The sequence below is a fragment of the Jatropha curcas genome, chromosome 2 (genome assembly GCF_041381405.1).
Source record: "Jatropha curcas cultivar XTBG-Jc1 chromosome 2, XTBG_Jcur_1.0, whole genome shotgun sequence".
In the NCBI taxonomy this organism is placed as follows: Eukaryota; Viridiplantae; Streptophyta; class Magnoliopsida; order Malpighiales; family Euphorbiaceae; genus Jatropha; species Jatropha curcas.
In genome coordinates this window covers 19,136,874-19,156,985 of record NC_143152.1, presented here as the reverse complement: position 1 = coordinate 19,156,985, position 20,112 = coordinate 19,136,874, and the positions used below count along the sequence as shown (strand labels likewise).

General features: G+C 34.0%; 1 protein-coding gene and 1 non-coding gene across 2 annotated transcripts; both read right to left on the bottom strand.

Moving 5' to 3' along the window:
• Positions 1-129: 129 nt before the first annotated feature.
• LOC149498343 (kiwellin-1-like) lies at positions 130-841 on the bottom strand. Its single transcript, XM_089718243.1, has one exon. The coding sequence runs from the start codon at positions 714-716 to the stop codon at positions 159-161; it is 558 nt and encodes a 185-aa protein (XP_089574369.1). The 5' UTR covers positions 717-841; the 3' UTR covers positions 130-158.
• A 4,323-nt stretch (positions 842-5,164) lies between these two features.
• Positions 5,165-5,271, bottom strand: LOC149498342 (small nucleolar RNA R71). The gene has a single exon (XR_016319840.1). It is a non-coding gene; the product is annotated as a small nucleolar RNA R71 (small nucleolar RNA).
• Positions 5,272-20,112: the final 14,841 nt, after the last annotated feature.

Here is a 20,112-nt window from a genome sequence, read left to right as displayed (position 1 = left end):
GAAGCTAGGCAAGAGTAATAAAATAGACAAGAAGATTAAGTAAAACATTTTAACATGTAATACTTCACTTATATGTATACATATACATCAACCTGAAAAACAGTAAAATGCATAGGAAGTAAAGTGATAATTATAAATATATACACATATTAGATAATTTAAGCATCAGACCAATATATATCCATTTCTCCCACATTATCAGGATCAGAGATGCCTAACGCTTTCCAAACTGCTGGTGAAGCATCAACAATATTGTTAGGACAAGGAGGTTGAAAATCATGTTCAGAATCACATCCCATGGTAGAATCACACTCATCAACTACTTTAGCCTTGACATTTTTTCCATTACCATATATAGTAATATAATTCAAACACCTCTTTCTATTAGCAAACCATCCCGTAGAAAGAGCAACCACCAACTCATCATCTGAATGGTAGTGATTATCACATTCAGATGGACCACCGCCATCACCACCGGCTGCAAAACTGTTCAAGGTCAGTGTTGCTTTTGTATGACCGGATATTGGTGGTGAACATTTATAGGTTGTGTAAAGTTTTCCGTTTACACAACAATCAGAGTCATGTTCTTGGTTACATTGTCCTGGAGGAGGCTTTCTACCTCTAATTTTGCCACTAGGATTGCAGGTCTGGGATTCTGCACCATTTAGCACAAGAAAGAGCAAGCAAATGATAAAGAGAAGGGAAATTTGCCTCATTTTTTTTTTTTAAATTTTTTTTGTTTTGTATTTGTTTTTGTGATGGTTTAGATGAAGTGATGAAGGAATTTATATATAGAGGATGAGCTGCTTAAAATAATATTTGTTTAGGAATAAGTAAAGACAAATTTGCGATCTCTTCAAATTCAATGATCTTGCCATTTATGTACAGTTGATGTTAACAAAGCACAAAATGACCACTATCAAAACTCTCTATATATAAATTTGTAATTACTCTAGAGCCATCAGTTGAGGACAAAACAGTGTTAAAACTTAAATGGTCTTTGCTAATTAAATTGCATAAATAAATTTAATTAAATATGCAAAAATTAATTCAAAATACCATTTTGTGTGGAAAAAAAATACTAATTAAAAAAGTTTGTATAACGTTCTAAAAATTTCTAATTAAAATTGGCCGAATTCATTAAATCCAGCTAAATCTAGAGCTAGCCTTAGAAGAAAACTATCTTAGCTCTAGTTGGTCCACCTCATAAGAAATTAATTTTTTTTTTAACTTTATTCTATATGTTGTAGTAATATTGCAAGAATATTTAATTGCATTTCAAATATATATTGGAATTGAGATTTGAAAACTCACAATTGAGATTTCAAATATGTATGGTATGGTTCCATAACTCTGATGCCTAATTTGTTTTACTTGGGAAATTCAAGTAGCAAAAGAAGGTTTTTCCCCTAGTTATCACAAAATAGAGAGAACAAACGTACATGGAACCATTAAATGATTTATTACTTGATGAAATAGGTGTTTGAATTGTATTTCCATACATGGTAATGGAAAGAGTGTTAAGGCTAGAGTCTAGACGAGTGTTATTCTACCGTGGATATGATTCTGAATAGGATTTTCAACCTTCTTACTGCAACAATGTTGTTGATGCTCCGCCAGCAATTTGAAAAGCCTTGGGCACTTTAGAAACTAATCGCTTTTGGGCCGGGGCCAATTATACTTTAAAGCTCTCCTCAGGATGCCGACTTCATGACTCGATCTTGCGATCATTAGAATGAGATCTAGTATGCCTCAACCATTAGACCAAGTTATCTTGAATAATTTTTAGTTATACATTGATGGAGCTAACTATGAAAGGATATGTTATCTACAAACGATATAGAATGATAATGGACGTAAATGTTGGATTCATTGAGCCTATATTTTATAATTTCTATGCCTTTCGAAAAAAAATCTATGCTGAAAGAGTTGGGAACACGCGTGCAAAGATTGGAAATGATAGAAAATGAAAAAAAAAAAAAGTTGTTTCATCACGTTTACAATGAGAGTTCAGAGAAGAGCAATGAAAATTAACCAGTAATTTATCTGTAACTTTTTCTAAAATTTTAATTTAAAAATTTGTAAATAGTAAAAAAATCTATATATATCTATATATATAAATGAAAGCCGGGACAAAAAGAAAGTTTTAGGCTCTCTCTTTATTCACTATTATATTTTTCTTATTTAAAAAATTTTTTAGTTTTTTTTCTTATTTTTCTATATTTTAATTGGATACTTTTTAAATTTAAAAATTAATAATAAAAGTTTTTAAAGTCTTATATTTATATTTGAAAATCCAATTTAACATATTCAAATTTAATCTACTTAATTTTAAACTTTAATCTTATCTATAAAAAACTATCTAGCTATATATGTTTCTCTTGTTGAATAATCTTTAATACAGCCGAGATCTATTGTTCATAGAATTTATTTGACAGAAATATATAATAATTGGAAGCGTACCTTGATCCATAACAACAAATCTATGTTATGGATTACCTCGTTGCGTAAATTCGATTCTTACCGTAACAGCAGATCTATGTTTTTTCACTCTGGCCTTTTGTCCATAAGTTTTCTCTTAATGGTCAGAGAATTATCAACAACTACGGGAGTTTCTGTTCACTGAGTTTCTTTTATTTACGCTCTCTCAAATAACTTATCACCATATGTGTTCGAGGTAACCGTCGCACTCTCTCTTTTCTTTCCTTAACCCTAAGCTGTTGATTCCTTTATCTTTTATAAGGCAGAGGAAATATATTAAAACCCTAATTGGTCCTTATCCATTAAGCATAATAACCATCATCTTGGGCCACCTTAATGGTGATACTTGAAGTGGCCCCATTAAGAGAAGGAGTTGTGTAATCTTGCAAGGTGTGAACAAGAGGTTGGGCCTTTGATTATTTTGATTGAGCTGATGTTGCAAAACCTGTTGTTCTTCTTACACTAGTAGATCCTCTAGTTCTGCTTCATCAGCCATGTCTGCTTGTCACCTTTGTTCGCGTTCTCGCTCTCTTCTTGCAGCGTTGTTGATAGCCTCGCAAAGCGGGCAAATTTGTTAACTTATAATCGCATGATTTGCATGATTGCGTGTTTGTTTTTATACGTTTTACGTTTTCTTGTGTTGTTTTTGGTTTAAAGTTGTTTTAGGAATGAATTTAAACAAAGGATTGGAAAAGGCTTGTTTTTAAGAAGAAAATGATAAAAAATTTGACTAAGTATGGGAAAGGAGTTTTCTGCCAAGAAAATTCGCGACAGCGAATGAAGTCGCGCTACAAGGGAATAGATGGTGATTCGCGAACGCAACCTATATATGCACGGGTGCGATCTGTATGGTAGAAGGTCCAGAAAGCATCAGGCAGAACTTATGAGCGCGACATTATATTTCGCGAGCGCGAGGAACACAACAAAACGACAAAAGAGTACCAGGTCAAACTCACGATTACACAAGTTAAACTCGCGAGCGCGATGAGCACTCTAGAAGAGGCAGAAAGATCATAAGTAAGATCGCGAGCGTGACCTTTAAACTCGCGAGCGCGAGTCGCTTTTCCAGAAGCCTCCAACTGGCAACTTTTTACCAGAAAAGTTGTGTCCCTCCGTGAATAGATCAGAATTTCTCCCATCAGAAGTCAGTTGAAGCACCCTTTGGCCAGCCAATCACCTTCATAACCAACATCCTCTTCTTCTTCTATAAATTGCAATCCAAATTAAGAGGAAAAAAAAATAGAAGAAGAGGCAGTATTAGAATACAACAGAAAAGTAATAAAGTAGCATTTAGAAATAAGTTGATGAGAATCACTTATTATTGTTTGTGCAAAGAACATCAAGAAGTTTCTCGAGGTGTGACGCCTTCCGGAGGCTTGAGTTTGATTACTTATATCTTTCTCTTGTTTTATTAAACACTTTTTGTATGTTGTTCTTCATCGTTTTCAATGCAAAGCAACAATATTATTTGGTTCCATTCAATAAAAGTTTCTTTAAGTTATCTTTTGGTATTTGTTTAATCAAGTTTACTTAATTATATTCTCAGAAAGAAATAATTCAGTAAAGATCAAAGAGATAAAATTCAGTTAGTTGGGTTTGCATGTGAATCTTTAACTTGGTTTGTCAAAGTTAAGTCTAACTTATTGAAATAATCAAAGAATAAGAACGAGGATTAATATTTGACAAAGTAAGGCATTTGTTTTTGTAGAGATACATATAATAGAGTAATTCTATACCGAGAGGTTGAATTATACTTTACCACATGTGATTAGAGAATCATTTATTGCATGTTACATGTTTTGTTATAAAAAAAAAAAATCTATTGCATGATCAATTCTTCTAAGTATTCTACTATATCTTTATCAATAGAATTAAGTAGTATATTTGATTAAACTTTAAATAGGATCACAGTTTAATCATTTCATGTTTTATTAAACATAAGTGTTAAGGATAAGTAGTACAGTGGACATAACCTGTTCCTCGTGGGTTCGATCTCTTTATTACTATGTTGCGATCCGTATACTTGCGGGTAATCAAGAGGTACAATAAGTTTTTGGCACCGTTGCCGGGGAACAGTGTTGTCATTTAACGAAAAATTCTTATGTATGATTTATAGCATTTTTTTTATTAGGTACCAACTTACTTTTGATTCAAAGTTTTGCAGGAGCACATATTGAATAACTTATATGCCAAATACTAGATCTTCGACCAGTAAATTAGAAGATTATCAGCTTGAGATTGAACAGTTTTTTTAAAGACAGAAAAGGAAAAAGAAAAAAAGAAATTCAGGAATTATGGCTGAGCAAAATCTACCACAGCAAAGGTTGATGGATTACGTCACTCCAAACCTAAATGGTTCACAAAAAGGAGTAGTACGTCCATTAGTAAATGCTAACTAATTTGTAATCAAACCTGCTTTATTACAAATGATCCAAAATAGTGTTCAATTTTACAGATTACCAAATGAGGATCCAAACTCTTACATAGCCAGTTTCCTTGAGATATGTGATACATTTAAAATGAATTTAGTGCCAGCGGATGCCATCAAGCTACATCTTTTACTTTCACTTTGAAGGATAAAGCAAAAACTTGGTTGAATTCATTGCCACCAAATTCTATCACTACTTGGGAAAAACTAGCCCAAACTTTCTTGTCTAAATACTTTCCATTAGCAAAGACTGCTAGGCTTATTAAAGAAATAACCTCATTCACCCAACATGAAAATGAATCCCTATATGAGGCGTGGGATCGCTATAAAGAACTTCAACGAGTTTGCCCACACCATGGCCTTCCCTAAAATATATTGATTCAAACCTTTTACAATGGGGGTAATCCTTCTACAAAAGGTACTATAGATGCTATGGCAGGAGGATCATTAATGAAGAAAACTACTAATGATGCAATTGAGTTATTGGAGGAAATGGCTAATAACAATAGCATACGGCCAACCGAGAGGGCTCAAGTAAGTCATTCCAATTTTAATCATGATCCTTCTCCTTCTTCTTCAAAAAATTCAGTTAAGAAAGTACATGAGTTAGATCCAATAACTATGATGCAAGCACAAATTTCTGCTTTAGCATATAAAATTGATAACTTGAATGTGAGTAAGTCAACATCTCTTGTGAAAATTGTGGTCAAAATGGACATGTATCAAAAGAGTGTAATTATAATCATCCGATTATGGAGGAACAATTGAACTATGTTCAAGGACAAGTTCACAGTCCATACTTGAATAATTATAATGCTGAATATCGTAATTATCCTAACGTTTTTTGGAGAAACAATGATAATCAAGATAGAGGAAGTCAAGTTAATCAATCTCAAGATAAAATAGGACAATTGACAAGTAAAATTGACAAGTTTTTGGATGGAATAAATCAGAAAATGAGCAGTCAAGATGATAATTTTAAATGGTTAGAGACTAAGTTTGACAAACTTTTCAAGAATCATTCTTTATCTATAAATAACTTGGAGGTGCAAGTAGGGCAACTTGCCAATGCTATTTCATCGCGTGGAGTAGGAAACCTTCCAAGTAATACAGAAAAGAATCCTAGGGAAAATGTAAGTGCTATTGTTTTAAGAAGTGGAAAGGTAGTTGATAAAGTTGTTCCCTCGGGTATCGATGCTAATGTCTTGAATAATGAATATGTTGAGCCAGTTTGTGAACCGAGCAAGGAAGTAAATTCTACAGGATCAAAGGAAAAGGATAATGTGAAAGTGTATCAACCAAGTCCACCTTTTGCGTAAAGGCTAAAGAAGCAAGAACAAGATAAGCAATTCTTAGACTTTATAAATAAATTGAAACATTTGCATATTAACATGTCATTCATGGAAGCCATTACACAAATTTCGAACTACGGGAAATTTCTTAAAGATTTAATCTCGAAAACCAAGTCCACCTTTTGCGTAAAGGCTAAAGAAGCAAGAACAAGATAAGCAATTCTTAGACTTTATAAATAAATTGAAACATTTGCATATTAACATGTCATTCATGGAAGCCATTACACAAATTTCGAACTACGGGAAATTTCTTTAAGATTTAATCTCGAAGAAACATAGTTAGGAGGATGTGTCAACAGTTACTTTGACCGATGATTGTAGTTCCATAATCTCAAGTAAATTACCTACTAAACTTAAGGATCCAGGTAGCTTTACCATACCATGTAGATTAGGTAAGGTAGATTTCCCTAGATGCCTTTGTGACTTAGGAGCAAGTATTAAGTTGATGCCATTATCTCTTTTTAAGAAATTGGGTTTAGAAGATGAAGTAAAACGTACTAATATGGTTTTACAACTTGCTGACCAATCTATCAAAAGGCCTTATGGCATCATTGAAGATGTACTTGTTAAAGTTGACAAGTTTATTTTTCCAACTGATTTTGTCATACTTGACTTTGTTTATGATGAGAATTGTCCTCTTCTTTTAAGAAGACCATTCATGAACACAGGGAGGGCATTAATTGATGTTTCAGAAGGGCAATTAATCCTTAGTATAGGTGATGATATCATTGAATTTTATATAGATAAAGCCATGAAATATCCTATGGATGAAGGTAATTGCATGAGGATTGACATAGTTGATACATGTGTGCATGAAATATTTGCATTAGAAAATAATGTTAAGTATGAAAATGATAGTGCAAATAATGAAGAAAAAGAGTTTATAAGTTTAAGACCTGAGATGTTACTTAGAGAAAATGAACCTTTACCTCCATCAATTGAAAGGCCACCAAAGTAGACCTTAAAGAATTACCTAGTCATCTAAGATATGCTTTCCTAGGTAAAGATCACACACTTCCAATAATCATTTCTAACAAATTACTATAGATCAAGAACATGCATTATTAAGTATTGTTAGAAATAGGATTAGGAGTATAGGATGGCAAATTTCTGACCTTAAGGGTATAAGTCCTAATTGAGTCATACATTACATAAATCTTGAAGATGGACATGTGCCTAGGGCAGAAAGACAAAGAAGACTTAATCCTAATATGAGAGAAATAGTGAAAATGGAAATTATAAAGTTGTTAGATGCAAGAATAATATACCCAATTTCGGATAGCCAATGGGTTACCCCAATTCAATGTGTTCCTAAAAAGGGACGGATGACTGTAGTAAAAAATGAAAATGGTGAACTAATCCCTACTAGAACCACTACGGGTTGGAGGGTATGCGTTGACTATAGGAAGCTAAATTTAGCCACAAGGAAAGATCACTTTCTGTTGCCATTCATAGACCAAATGTTAGAAAGAATTGCTGGTCATGCTTTCTATTGCTTTCTCGATGGATATTTAGGATATTTTCAGATTTATATATTCTCAAATGACCAAGAGAAAACTACATTTACTTGTCCATTCGGTACATTTGCATATAGACGCATGCCTTTTGGATTATGTAATGCACCCGCAACATTCCAACGCTGCATGATAGCCATTTTTAATGATTACATAGAAGAAATCATGAACGTATTCATAGATGATTTTTCTATATATGGTGATTCTTTTGAAAGTTGTTTGAAAAATTTGGACCTAGTGTTATCAAGATGTGAAAGTGCTAATCTAGTTTTAAATTGGGAAAAATGCCACTTTATGGTTGATGAGGACATTGTTTTGGGGAACAAAATAAGTAAAGATGGAATCCAAACGGATCGGGCAAAGATAGAAGTCATAGAAAAGTTACCACCTCCTACTACGGTTAAGGGAATTAGGTCTTTTCTAGGCCATGCAGGATTTTATAGGAGATTTATAAAGAATTTCTCATCATTGCTAAACCATTAACTAACTTGCTTGTTAAAGATGTACCCTTTGATTTTTCTTAAGGTTGTTTAGATGCCTTTAACACTTTGAAAGATGCATTAGTAAGTGCACCTATTATGCCAAAACCTGATTGGGGATTACCATTTGAAATAATGTGTGATGCTAGTGATGTTGCTGTTGATTGTGTTTTAGCGCAAAGATATGATAAGAAATTGCATGTGATATACTATGCTAGCCATGTTCTAACTAGTACTCAAATGAATTATACAACTACTGAAAAGGAAATGTTGGCTGGAGTATATGCATGTGATAAATTTAGATCATACTTGTTAGGATCCAAAGTCCTAATCTATATTGATCATTCTGCATTAAAAAACTTGCTTGTTAAGAAAGATGTGAAACCACGTCTTATTAGATGGGTGTTGTTATTGCAAGAATTTGACATTGAGATTAGAGATAAAAAGGGTTCTGAGAATTTAGTTGCTAATCATTTATTACGTCTAGAAAATGACGAAGGTCCAATAGGAGAGTCTGCAGTTATTAATGAAAGTTTTCCAAATGAAAATTTAATGTTTGTACAACAAGTTCATACACCTTGGTATGTTGACATTGCAAATTTTCTAGCTTCTAAAATAATACCTCATGATATGACTTATGCACAATGGAAAAATTTTTATTCAGATGTTAAAAATTTTTTGTGGGATGAACCATTTTTGTTTAAGATATGTGGGGATGGTATGATTAGAAGATGTGTAGGGGAAACTGAAGTACAAGATATACTTATGCATTGTCATTCGAGTCCATATGGAGGGCACCATGGAACAAATAGAACTGCTTCAAAGGTTTTAGAAAGTGGCTTTTATTGGCCTACATTGTTTCAAGATGCCTGTATATTTGTCTCTCATTGTGACAGGTGTCAAAGGGTCAAAAACATAAGTCAGAGAGATGAGATGCCTTTATCCAACATACTTGAGGCAGAGATATTCAATGTATGGGGGATCGACTTTATGGGATCCTTCCTTATTTCACAAGGTAAAAGTTATATCTTAGTGGCTGTGGATTATGTTTCCAAATGGGTAGAGGCACAAGCTTGTGTAATAAACAACGCAAATACGGTGGTTAAGTTTTTAAAAGCACTATTTACAAGATTTAGAGTTCCAAGGGCAATAATAAGTGACGGAGGTACGCACTTTTAAATAAATCTTTTGAGAGTATTTTGAAAAGATATGGAGTATATCATATAGTATCTACTCCATACCATCCACAAACTAATAGTCAAGTGGAAATTTCAAATCGTGAACTTAAGTGGATTTTAGAAAAAACTATCAATTCGTCTCATAAAGATTGGTCACTTAAATTAGATGATGCACTTTGGGCATATCGAACGACGTTTAAAACACCAATTGGGATGTCTCCATACCATTTGATTTATGGTAAAGCATGTCATCTACTTTTAGAACTTGAATATAAAGCTTATTGGCCAATAAAAGCTCTAAATTTTGATTTGAACAAGGCAAGCATTAAGAGGAAACTTCAATTAAATGAACTTGATGAGATTAGATTGTTAGCGTATGAGAATGCCAAGTTATATAAGGAAAGAACTAAAAAATGGCAAGACACTCATATTCGAATCAAGTCATTTAAGGAAGGAGATAAAGTATTGTTGTTTAATTCATGACTACGCTTATTTCCTGGAAAATTGAAGTCTAGATAGAGTGGACCATTTGAAGTGATCAGAATTTTAGATCATGGAGCTTTAGAGTTGAAAAATTTATCCAATGGTTCCACATTTATGGTAATGGACAAAGATGTAAGCTTTACTTGGGTAATAAGGTTGGTGATCCACCTCAAGTAGAGTTGCATGCAATTTGAAGATACCAAGTTGGTATGTATAATATATATCTATATATATATATATAAAATATGTTTTGTTAGTTTTGTTTTCATTTTATTTTTATTTTTATTTTTAAGCAGTTACATATTGAATATTTTCTTTGATTACAAACCAAAATATGGCTTAAAAGGACTCATATTGGTTTAAGTTAAAAAAAAAAAAATTTTTTTTTTTAGTTCAAGTGTGTAGCAAATTTTGCCTTTGCAGAAACAGATTACGCGAGCACGATTTATGGAAGCGCGGGCACGTAAGGCTGTGGTTTAAGCACAGAAGGGTTGGCCTTCACATTCGTGGACAACATCGTGGGTGTGATAATTGTGCAAAAAGAAATAGAGAGATTGGATTGAAGATCGCGTTCGCGATAATAAGAATCGCGGGCGCGAATAGGGTGCAAAGGAAGGCATAAGGTTTAAGATCATCATTCGCAAGGAGAAATCTTCAAGATCGCGAGCGCGATACAGGATTCGCGGCCGCGACTATCCAACGGACAGAAAATAAAAACTGTCTTTTCAAAATTCAATTCAACGCTTCTCCTTCACAAGGTATTCAAACCTACAAAACTGCAAACACCTTTTCAAAACCAATCAAATCCTTTTCCTTCTCAACTTCTCCATTGACCATTCAAACCTATCCTTCCTTAAGATTATCTATATAAAGGATTCTATTTTTCTTCAAACACCAAATCTACCATTACAATACTCTTCATAAAACTCTTATGCTTTTTACAATCCTTAGCCGACACACTCTTCACTCTCATTATCACTATGCCATTCAAGCAAAAGGCAAGGAAAAAGAATGATGGTTCATCTTCTTCAGTTCCAACAAAGAAAGACTTGGCTTCAAAGTACAAAGCGCTATTTCCCATCTACACTACAGAGGAGGGCGAATGTTTCAAACGCCTCATGAAATCCAGTTTCACCAGTATGTATATTCTTGATACTAATTTTTTGCAGCATACTGGTCTTTTAGAAAAAATTCAAGAATATCTGAAAATCCTTAAATTTGAAATCTATAGTAAATTAAAAGTTCCTGAGAATGCTAACATAAGTCTTGAGTTTTTGACTACCCTTGAATGGGTTGATGAGACAGAGAATGCCATAAAATTTAGAGTAGAGGGAGAGGAATTAACTTTGGACTACAATAAAATACATCGGTGGTTAGGATTTCCCAAAACTGGGTTTGCTTCCAAACTGAAAGGTTGGAATGCTGCTTCGATTTGGGAAATGCTAACAAGTCAGTCATCTTTTAATGCTCGAAATGCTGGTAATAAGTGGATTAAGGATGAAAGTATTTTATATCTGCATAAGTATCTATGTTACGCTTTGTTTGGAAGAGTGGAAGCCACCAAAGTCGAAAAGCTACTAGGGATTTTGACTTCACTTAATTCTATACAATTTATTTTATTAGTTTGATAATTAATTTAATTGTTCAAGTAGGGGAAACAACCCTAAAATCACTAACAAGTTCTCTCGATGCATCATTAGCTATTTAAATCCGGTCTAATTACCGATCTTCCAATAGCGCAATCAAACATGAATTAAATCATTAAGTTTTAAGGTTTGTTTATGAATTCATAACCTAATTAACTTATGAAAACCACCCATGAGTCAAACCATATAGCTTCCGCATCAAGTTATTATTCCCATGTATTTTATTACCCTTTTCATATTAAAAACCCTATTCCCAATAGTGATTAATGAAATAAATCAATCCAGGGGAGAAACTCTGCCTGGAAGCATTAAGTTCAATAATAAATTATACTTTGAACAAGGAAAAGCAAATCTAATATTTCAAATTGGAATAAAAATTAAGCTACATCAAATCCCTAGTATGAGAATTTAGTTCGATATAGTAATTAAATAAAACTCAATTAAACTTGAAAATAATTCCATAGTCAATATGAATAATGAAAAATATAAACAAGATTAAGAGTTTAGAGATCAAAACTAGTCAACATATAGCGGGGACGACTTCCTTGATTCTTTACACAAACTTGAATGCTCAAAGTCTTAAAATAAAGAAAACTAAGAAAAGAATAGAACAAAGATCTAAGATTCCAGATTTGATGATGATCTAGTTGTTGTAGTGATCTCTCTACATATAGACTTCATAAGGTGACTTCAAATCCAAGTAGGAAACTAGCTGGCCTAATTAGAAAGAAATATTATTTGAGTAGGAAACTGATTTTGTATTATATTTCTTTCAAATTAGGAGTCTTCTTTGACCAAATAGGGCTGGAATTCAAACAAGGTAGGTCTTCTATTATTTTCATGCAACTCCATACACAAGACACGGGCTAAATAAGTAAATTTGGCCCACTTTGAATTTTCAGTTTTCTTGGATACACGGCTAAGCCGTGTACTTTACTGACTTGCCATGTTGAGCTTTTATCTCCATTTTTTCAGCTCCAACCTTTTTTTATGTAAATTTTCGCTATTTTTCTGCTGAAAACCCTTCAAATCAAGCTTATCAAGAATCAAGAAAACTTAATTAAAAATATAAATAAATCTAAATAAAATTAATCAAAGTAATTAAAAATAATTAAAATCCTATAAAAAATGAACTAAAAACATATATAAATAAGACCTATTAGTTTTCCTACAAATTACTGACTGAATTACTTAATTTTCAAAATTACAAATTAATAATAACGACTGTTTTTTGACAAATTATTGACTAATTACCAACAAATTTTCTACAAATTATCGAATGAATAATGTAGTTTTTAAAATTAAAAATTAATAATATCAACAGTTTTTTGACTAATTGCCAATAATTTTCCTTCAAATTACCGACACATTTACTGATAAAATTACGACATAATTACCGACAAAATCTTACCCGATAAAATTAGCCACATATTTTATGACAAATGGAATTCATATTTACTGACAAAATAATTTAATTTACTGACAGAACATTTGTCACTAATTTTTCGACATAATGCTTGTAACACCCCAAAATTTTCGAATATTAAAATAATATTATTTTATCGGGTCATGAATGGTGCTACAGAAAGGGGGATAATATTTTATTTAGATCCGAGGAAGATATTGAGTATGATTAACTATGAATGGGTAGTGATTTACCAGTCTATGAATAGTACCACCGGTCTGTGAATAGCACTACCGATCCAGGAGTCGGTATTATTTTGGTCCGGAAAAATTACTATATATGTTTTATATTTTCTTTAATATTTTTGGAGTATGTATGCATGATTTTTATGGGTAGAAAGTCAGTAATGAATATTTTTAGAGAATTTAGATAATTAGTGAATAGTGAATTATGATGCTTTATTAATTAAGGAAATTTGAGGAATAATTTTTATGGAGTAATTTGAGAAATTTGTGGAGATAAATAATATTATGAAGGAATTGAATTGGAGAATATTTTTAGCCATTAGATGAGCTTAATCTTAGCCATCCAATTATGGGGAAAAGACCAAAATACCCTTTGATCACTTTATAAGGTCAACTTCAATTATTGAGCAACCACTTTTTCTCTTCTTCTTCTTCTTCTCTTCAACGACACTTCCTCTTCTTTGTTTGTCTTCACTTCTTACTTGTTAAATCCACCAAATTAAACCCACCCAACTTGATTTAAGTAATTAATCTTAGAGAATTAAGCTTGAGAAGTGATTTGTGGTGATTAGTTTCAAGAAATTTGGAGATTCTCTACTTGAGCCAAAGGTTGGGGAAACCTCTACCATGGAGTAAAGGCAAAGTTAGAGCTTAGAAAGCTTTAATTTAAGCTTGCTAAAGCTTATTTTTAAGGTTAGTGTTCATAAACACACTTACCTTACTTGAATTTTTGATTTTGTGCATTTATGCTATCATACATGTATTTTGGGATTTTGTATGAAATGATTATCTATAAAAAGGAAAAATTACTCGCTACACTTGTGAATACTCAATTACTTCTAATTCATAATCTTATTTAATGATTTGTATGTTAAGTTAAGACGGTGTCTCCGGCACCGAATGTGGCATCCGTCGTCGGGTCTCACGGGACTCGGCGGAGGGTGTTACAATGCTGATTGGTCGAAATTTATTTTGTGACAACAACTATACTGAAAGAATTTTTTTATCACTAGTCAGTAGATAATCAGAATTACTAAGAGAAATTTGGCATTTATCGACTGAAGTTTCTACCGCTAATTTCTTATTTTTTTGTAGTGTTAGAACTCTGGTTTCATAGAATATGGAACATCCTGAAGAAGGATCTAATCCTCTAGAGGAAGAAGAGATTAACACTCCAAATTCCAAGCCCACAGAAACTAGATGTCCCTTTATTGTTGAGTATAACTAGGAGCAAGTTAAGTTGTTCCGGTATCATTTAATTGTGATATTGACTCTCTCTTTGTTACTGAAGTGTTGAATAAAGGCTTGAAAAGTGGACAACAACTCTTGAAATTGATGAAACTCATGTTTGAGAAGTTTACCAATCCCTGATCTCTTGTCATCTAATCACCCACTAACAAATAGGTGACCAAGACTAAAAAGCTAGATTTTGCTTCCAAGAATGGCAAAGAGCTTGGGGTAACCAACCTCAAGGTTCCTCTATCGACATTGATGCAAGTCTATCCAACCAAAAGAAAGGTAACAACCTCCTCAATTTTAATTGATTGCTTCAATTGAACTGCCTCACTAACAGAATTTAGGATCATCCTCATATCCACAATCACTCAAATACTGTAACCTACCTTGGAGTATATGAATGCAAAGTTGTACTAGTACTAGTGTACTAGGTGCCCTAGGTGCTTTAAGTGATAATTATTACAAGGGACAGTGAGGGGATTAAGGGAACTGTTTTGCCTTTAATTCCCTCTACTTACTAGTAAGTGGTCAAGTTGCTCCAATTGTAGATACTTATGTTCCACATGCTCCTTAAGTTATAATGAAGGCACTAAAGGATGTAGTGCAGGAGCTTTATGAGCCTAGCCTCAGATAGATTGATCACTTAAAATTTTACAAATGATATCTTGAAGCATTTGATGGAGAAAATTTCTAACTTAGAGGCTATAAAATCCCTCATTTTACTTTGTTTTTTGGAGACGATGGATAATCTATTCTACAACATACTGCACATTTCACTATATATTACAAAAAACTCACTACCTAGATAACTTTCCTTATTACAAGCTCATGTTATTTCCTAACCCTCTAATAAGCATTGCCTTCGCCTAGTTTTCTACACCTTCCTAGAATTCTATCTATTTGTAGCATGAAATGGATCGACAGTTCCCCTATTCATTAAAGTTGAATATGAAGTATGTGTAGCTGAGTTGTCTAAGCTGACATATGCATTTATGACGCGGAACCCTATGGAAATTAATTCCAAGAACTCTATGACAAGATTTGGAATAGATCAAAGATCAAACTAAACCCTCCCCTATGGCACCCCTCGTTTATAAAGAAATGGAAACACCAATAATAGAGTAAAAGAATAAGATAAACGCCACAAGTAAATTGATAAGTTTACCTTGATTCTTGATGCAACAAGAGGAATGCACTCTCACAATCACTCTAAAGCAAGAACACGCCTGAAGCATGAAAAGAACTTGAATTTGTTGAATTGATTAATTACAATATCACAAGCTATTTATACTAATCTAAGAGGTCCAGATCCTTAAAGGATTTAGAGTAATTAATCTAAATCAGCTAAGGATTAGGATTAACCAAATCTAAACCAACTAAGGATATGACTAACAAATCTTAACAACTTAAGGATTTGGTTAACTAATCCAAATCAACTAAAGATTGACCAAATCTAAACAAATCAAGGAAAAATAATCAAGGGTGGCCGAATTATAGGAGGCCCAACCCATTAACATTGTTAAAACTCAAAATAAACTAACTAATCTAGCTAGAGGCAGAGGCGGGCACGATCTGGGGAGTGCTAATTGGCACGGGCGTGCTTTAAGGTAAGTGTTTCCTCGGGAGAGTCAGAGGCTTGCACGGCCTGGGGCATGCCACCTTGCACGGGCGTGCTAACCTAGCATAGTCTGGGCGTGCCATATGCTAGAAATTCAGGTTCCAACTCAACATTGGCTTCCATTAATGTGAGAAACTTAGGTGTTCCTTCAAGTTCTTCATAGCACTTGCTGAAAGCAAGGTCATGGAGCTCTTGTGTAACTTGTTCTTGAATGTATAAGGACATGGTTGCTCCATATTTCTTTGCACGGATCCTTGTAATTGATCCACTAAGAAGTGATAATGGATTGCCATTGTTGTGGTCCTTATTGTCTTGAGCTCAATAGGTGATTGGTGATAGTGGATCCGTATCAATTTATAACCAAGTTTAAAAAGTTGAGGAATAGGTGCAAAGTGTTCTTACCAAAAGTAGAGTTTGTCAAGATGACACAATGTGGCTTGCACTTCAAGTTAGGAAAGAACTTTTAGGGAATTGAGTTAGAAAATTCTATGAGCTCGCTATAAAGGTGGCTGAATATGAGGAATTATTAAGGCAAGAATCACAAAAGAAAAAATAGCCACATGTACCTATTACTAGCAAACTCATCAGGAGGTGGCCATTATTGATCTTGTAAATTCAGGTTCTTATATTTTTTGTAGTCTTAAAATGCCAGCCAAAGGGAGTTCTCTGAAGAATTATTAGGTGAATAAAAGGATAGAACCTTAATATACCTTTAATGTCTCCAAAACTAATGATATATTTTACTTTCTGCTCAAAAAAATATTACTTTTCCTACTAACCATAAGATTCCCACCAAAGAAGAACTAAAAGGAAGAGATTACTGTAAGTATTATAATATAGCAAGAGCCATGCTACTAATAATTGTTGGTCTTTTAAAAATGTCATTCAGAATCACATTGATATGGAATTTTGAAATTCCTTGAGAAGGAGGAGCCAATGCTAATAGATCCCAAACATATGATCAAAATAATGTGTTTTCCATTCTATTTTTCAAATTAATGCAAGTTAGAAAAAACATGATAGTGGATTTGATTATAAAGTGAAATTTTTTGATTACAAAAGCCTGAATATGTCTTTGACATAGACAAATTTAGTAGCTTAATGAATTAATAAATTAATAAGGCATTTATTTCCAGAAAGATGGGGATATATTTGTCTATTGTATAAATATATTTAGTTGCCAAGTGAAATTGAATGCCTGTGAGGTGAACATATTTCAAGTATTGTATAGACATTATAGACACAATTGAATATGTCTACATTATACACATATTTAAGGTTTAACTAATCAAAGGTCCAATTGATCCCCACGTTTACATTGTAAATATGCAGTTACAAACAATCTCGCCAAAATAATCGGAATTAAACTTGGACTCTACAAATAAAAAGCACAGAAATGATTTTTTTTTTATTTTCTCATCAACTCATACAAAAATTATCATTTTGCCCATATTTTTCAAGGTCAACCCTATGAACCCCTTCCCAAAATATTATAGGCATATGAATACATGTGACTAAGGGCAGAAATGCACGTGAATGTATGAGTCGCCATCTTGTTTAATTATTTTAGGGTAAACTAGGAAAAACCCTAAGTTGACTCCAATTTTAATTAACCTAATTATTAGATTAATTATCCCAATGTTTAAGGCATGGTCTACGAACCCGAGGTGGATCCCGAGACTATGTCATGTTGATGAACTAACCTAATGCGTGAATGCTTTGCAAGGTAAATTGGACCAATGAAAAGTGTTTAAGTGATTTCGACTTGCCGCTCGGGGTTAAATCCCGAACGTGCCTACGTACTTCCGTTTGAATGGAAGATCAAAGTCAATGTAGTTCGATAGGCCTCTTTAGAGGGCTTTGAATGGGTATGCTTAATGCATGAGTGTGTGTATGCTTCGTGCATTTTGTTTAGGCATTTTGCCAAAGTTTGATTGATTTGTTGTTTTAGGCATTTGTTGCCAAAAGGAAGTGTTTGATTGGGCTTATTGTTGCCAAAAAGAAGTGTTTGATTGGGCTTATTGTTGCCAAAAAGAAGTGTTTGATTGGGCTTATTGTTGCCAAACAGAAGTGTTTGATTGGGCTTATTGTTGCCAAAAATGGATTAAGGCTTTTAGCCAAAGAGTTTTGTGATTTAGGCAATTTGTTTGCCAAAAGATTGGTTTATTTAAAGGCTTTTAGCCAAAAATGTGTAGATTTGAAGGCTTCTAGCCAAAAGTGTTGATTTAGGCAATTTATTTGCCAAAAGATGTTGATTAATTCAAGGCGTCTTGCCAAAAATTGATGTGTAATTTAGGCAATTTGTTGCCAAAATGATTGATTAAATTGTAGGCAATTTGTTGCCGAAAACGTGATTGATTAAGGCTTCTAGCCACAATTATTGATTAATTGGACTTAAGCCGGACTGTTTGAAATAAAGGCAATTAAACCGTAGTTATTAATTAACTAGGCTTTTTAGCCAATATTGTCTGATTTAGGCTTTAATACCACGATTATTAATTAACCGGGCATTTAGCCTAAACTTATTTATTTGAGGCAGTTTATTTGCCTAATGATGACGTGAATGCATTTATGCAGTTGTAGAATTATTAGGAGTAGAAGAGAAGCATGCATGAAGTGCTAAAATTAAATAGGCAGAGTTTAGTTTATGTACCTGATTTAATGGACGGCCGCTTCTTAGCTTCAGCTTGAAAATTCCAAATTAAGCTCCTCGTTTAGGGAATATTGATTAATTTTATTTAATTTAAGTGACCAAATATCACAACAATAAAATAATAAAATCCTATGCTAAATGCAGAAAAGCAGTAAAGAATCGCAAGGAGCGTAAGGGAGAAGGAGCGTCCGTCAACACAGACTGAGTGAGTAAAACTGAGGGCTTCAGGGCCAATTTATGGGCAAAATCGGATTGTTTCGGCAGCCCGGCGGCCTGGTCCGCCGGGTCCGGTGGCCTCGGCGGCCGCAGCCGCTGTCGCCGGCGGCGGAGAGGCTGCGGCCGCAGCCGCTGTTGCCGGCGGCGGAGAGGCTGCCGCCGCCGTGAAGGGGGGCTGGCGCACTTTCTAGTTTTACGTTCCGGAGGCTTTTCCAGGAGTTTCGGACATCCAAAAAATATTTCGGGACCAGTTCCGCGATCCTCGCGACGTCCCGGACGTTTTAAGTACCATATTGGCATACCTCCGGTAAATTTCCAAAATGGCCTCTGGTCCGGCCAAACTATTTGCAGTCCGGGAAAACTGGCTTTTCTGAGCCTCAAAATTTGAGTATTCACAGTTGCCCCCCACTGGCTATCATAAAAATGATTTATGAGAGCCAGTGGCTGTCTGAAGGAGCAAATTTTGAGGATGGGCAGAGGAGGAAACCCCGCCGTTGGTTTTTTTTTAAATGAAATGATCAAATGCATGGATTTATGTTCACAACTTAAAGATGTTTTTGCCTTTTGAGGACTTAAAAAGAAATTTTGCCTCTTAGAGGACTTGAAAAAGATGTTTTCCCCTTAATGAGGGCTTGAAAAGAGATTTTGCCTCTTAGAGGACTTGGAAAGATGTTTTGCCTCTTAGTGAGGGCCTGAAAAGAGATTTTGCCTCTTAGAGGATTTGAAAAGATGTTTTGCCTCTTAGTGAGGGCTTGAAAAGAGATTTTGCCTCTTAGAGGACTTGAAAAGATGTTTGGCCTCTTAATGAGGGCTTGAACAGAGATTTTGCCTCTTAGAGGACTTGAAAAGAGATTTTGCCTCTTAGAGGACTTGAAAAGATGTTTTGCCTCTTAATGAGGGCTTGAAAAGATGTTTTGCCTCTTAATGAGGGCTTGACAAGAGATTTGTTTTATTTTTGTTTTTTTCTTTGAGAACCAAGGGTCCACCTAAAGTCGAAATGATCAAATGGCTTGGTTTTGGATGAAAAATGGTTGGTTATTGGTTAGGGTTTCACCCTAGGTTTTATGTAAAAAAAGGTTAACCATTAACCGGGTTCTACCCTGGGTTTGTGTAAAAGAGATTGATGATGGTTGGGTTTCACCCTGGGTTGTGTATGTTTTTTTTTTTAACACTTGCCC

Coding starts and splice junctions, on each gene's coding strand:
- LOC149498343 (XM_089718243.1), bottom strand. CDS start 716: ATGAGGCAAATTTCCCTTCTCTTTATCATTTGCTTGCTCTTTCTTGTG.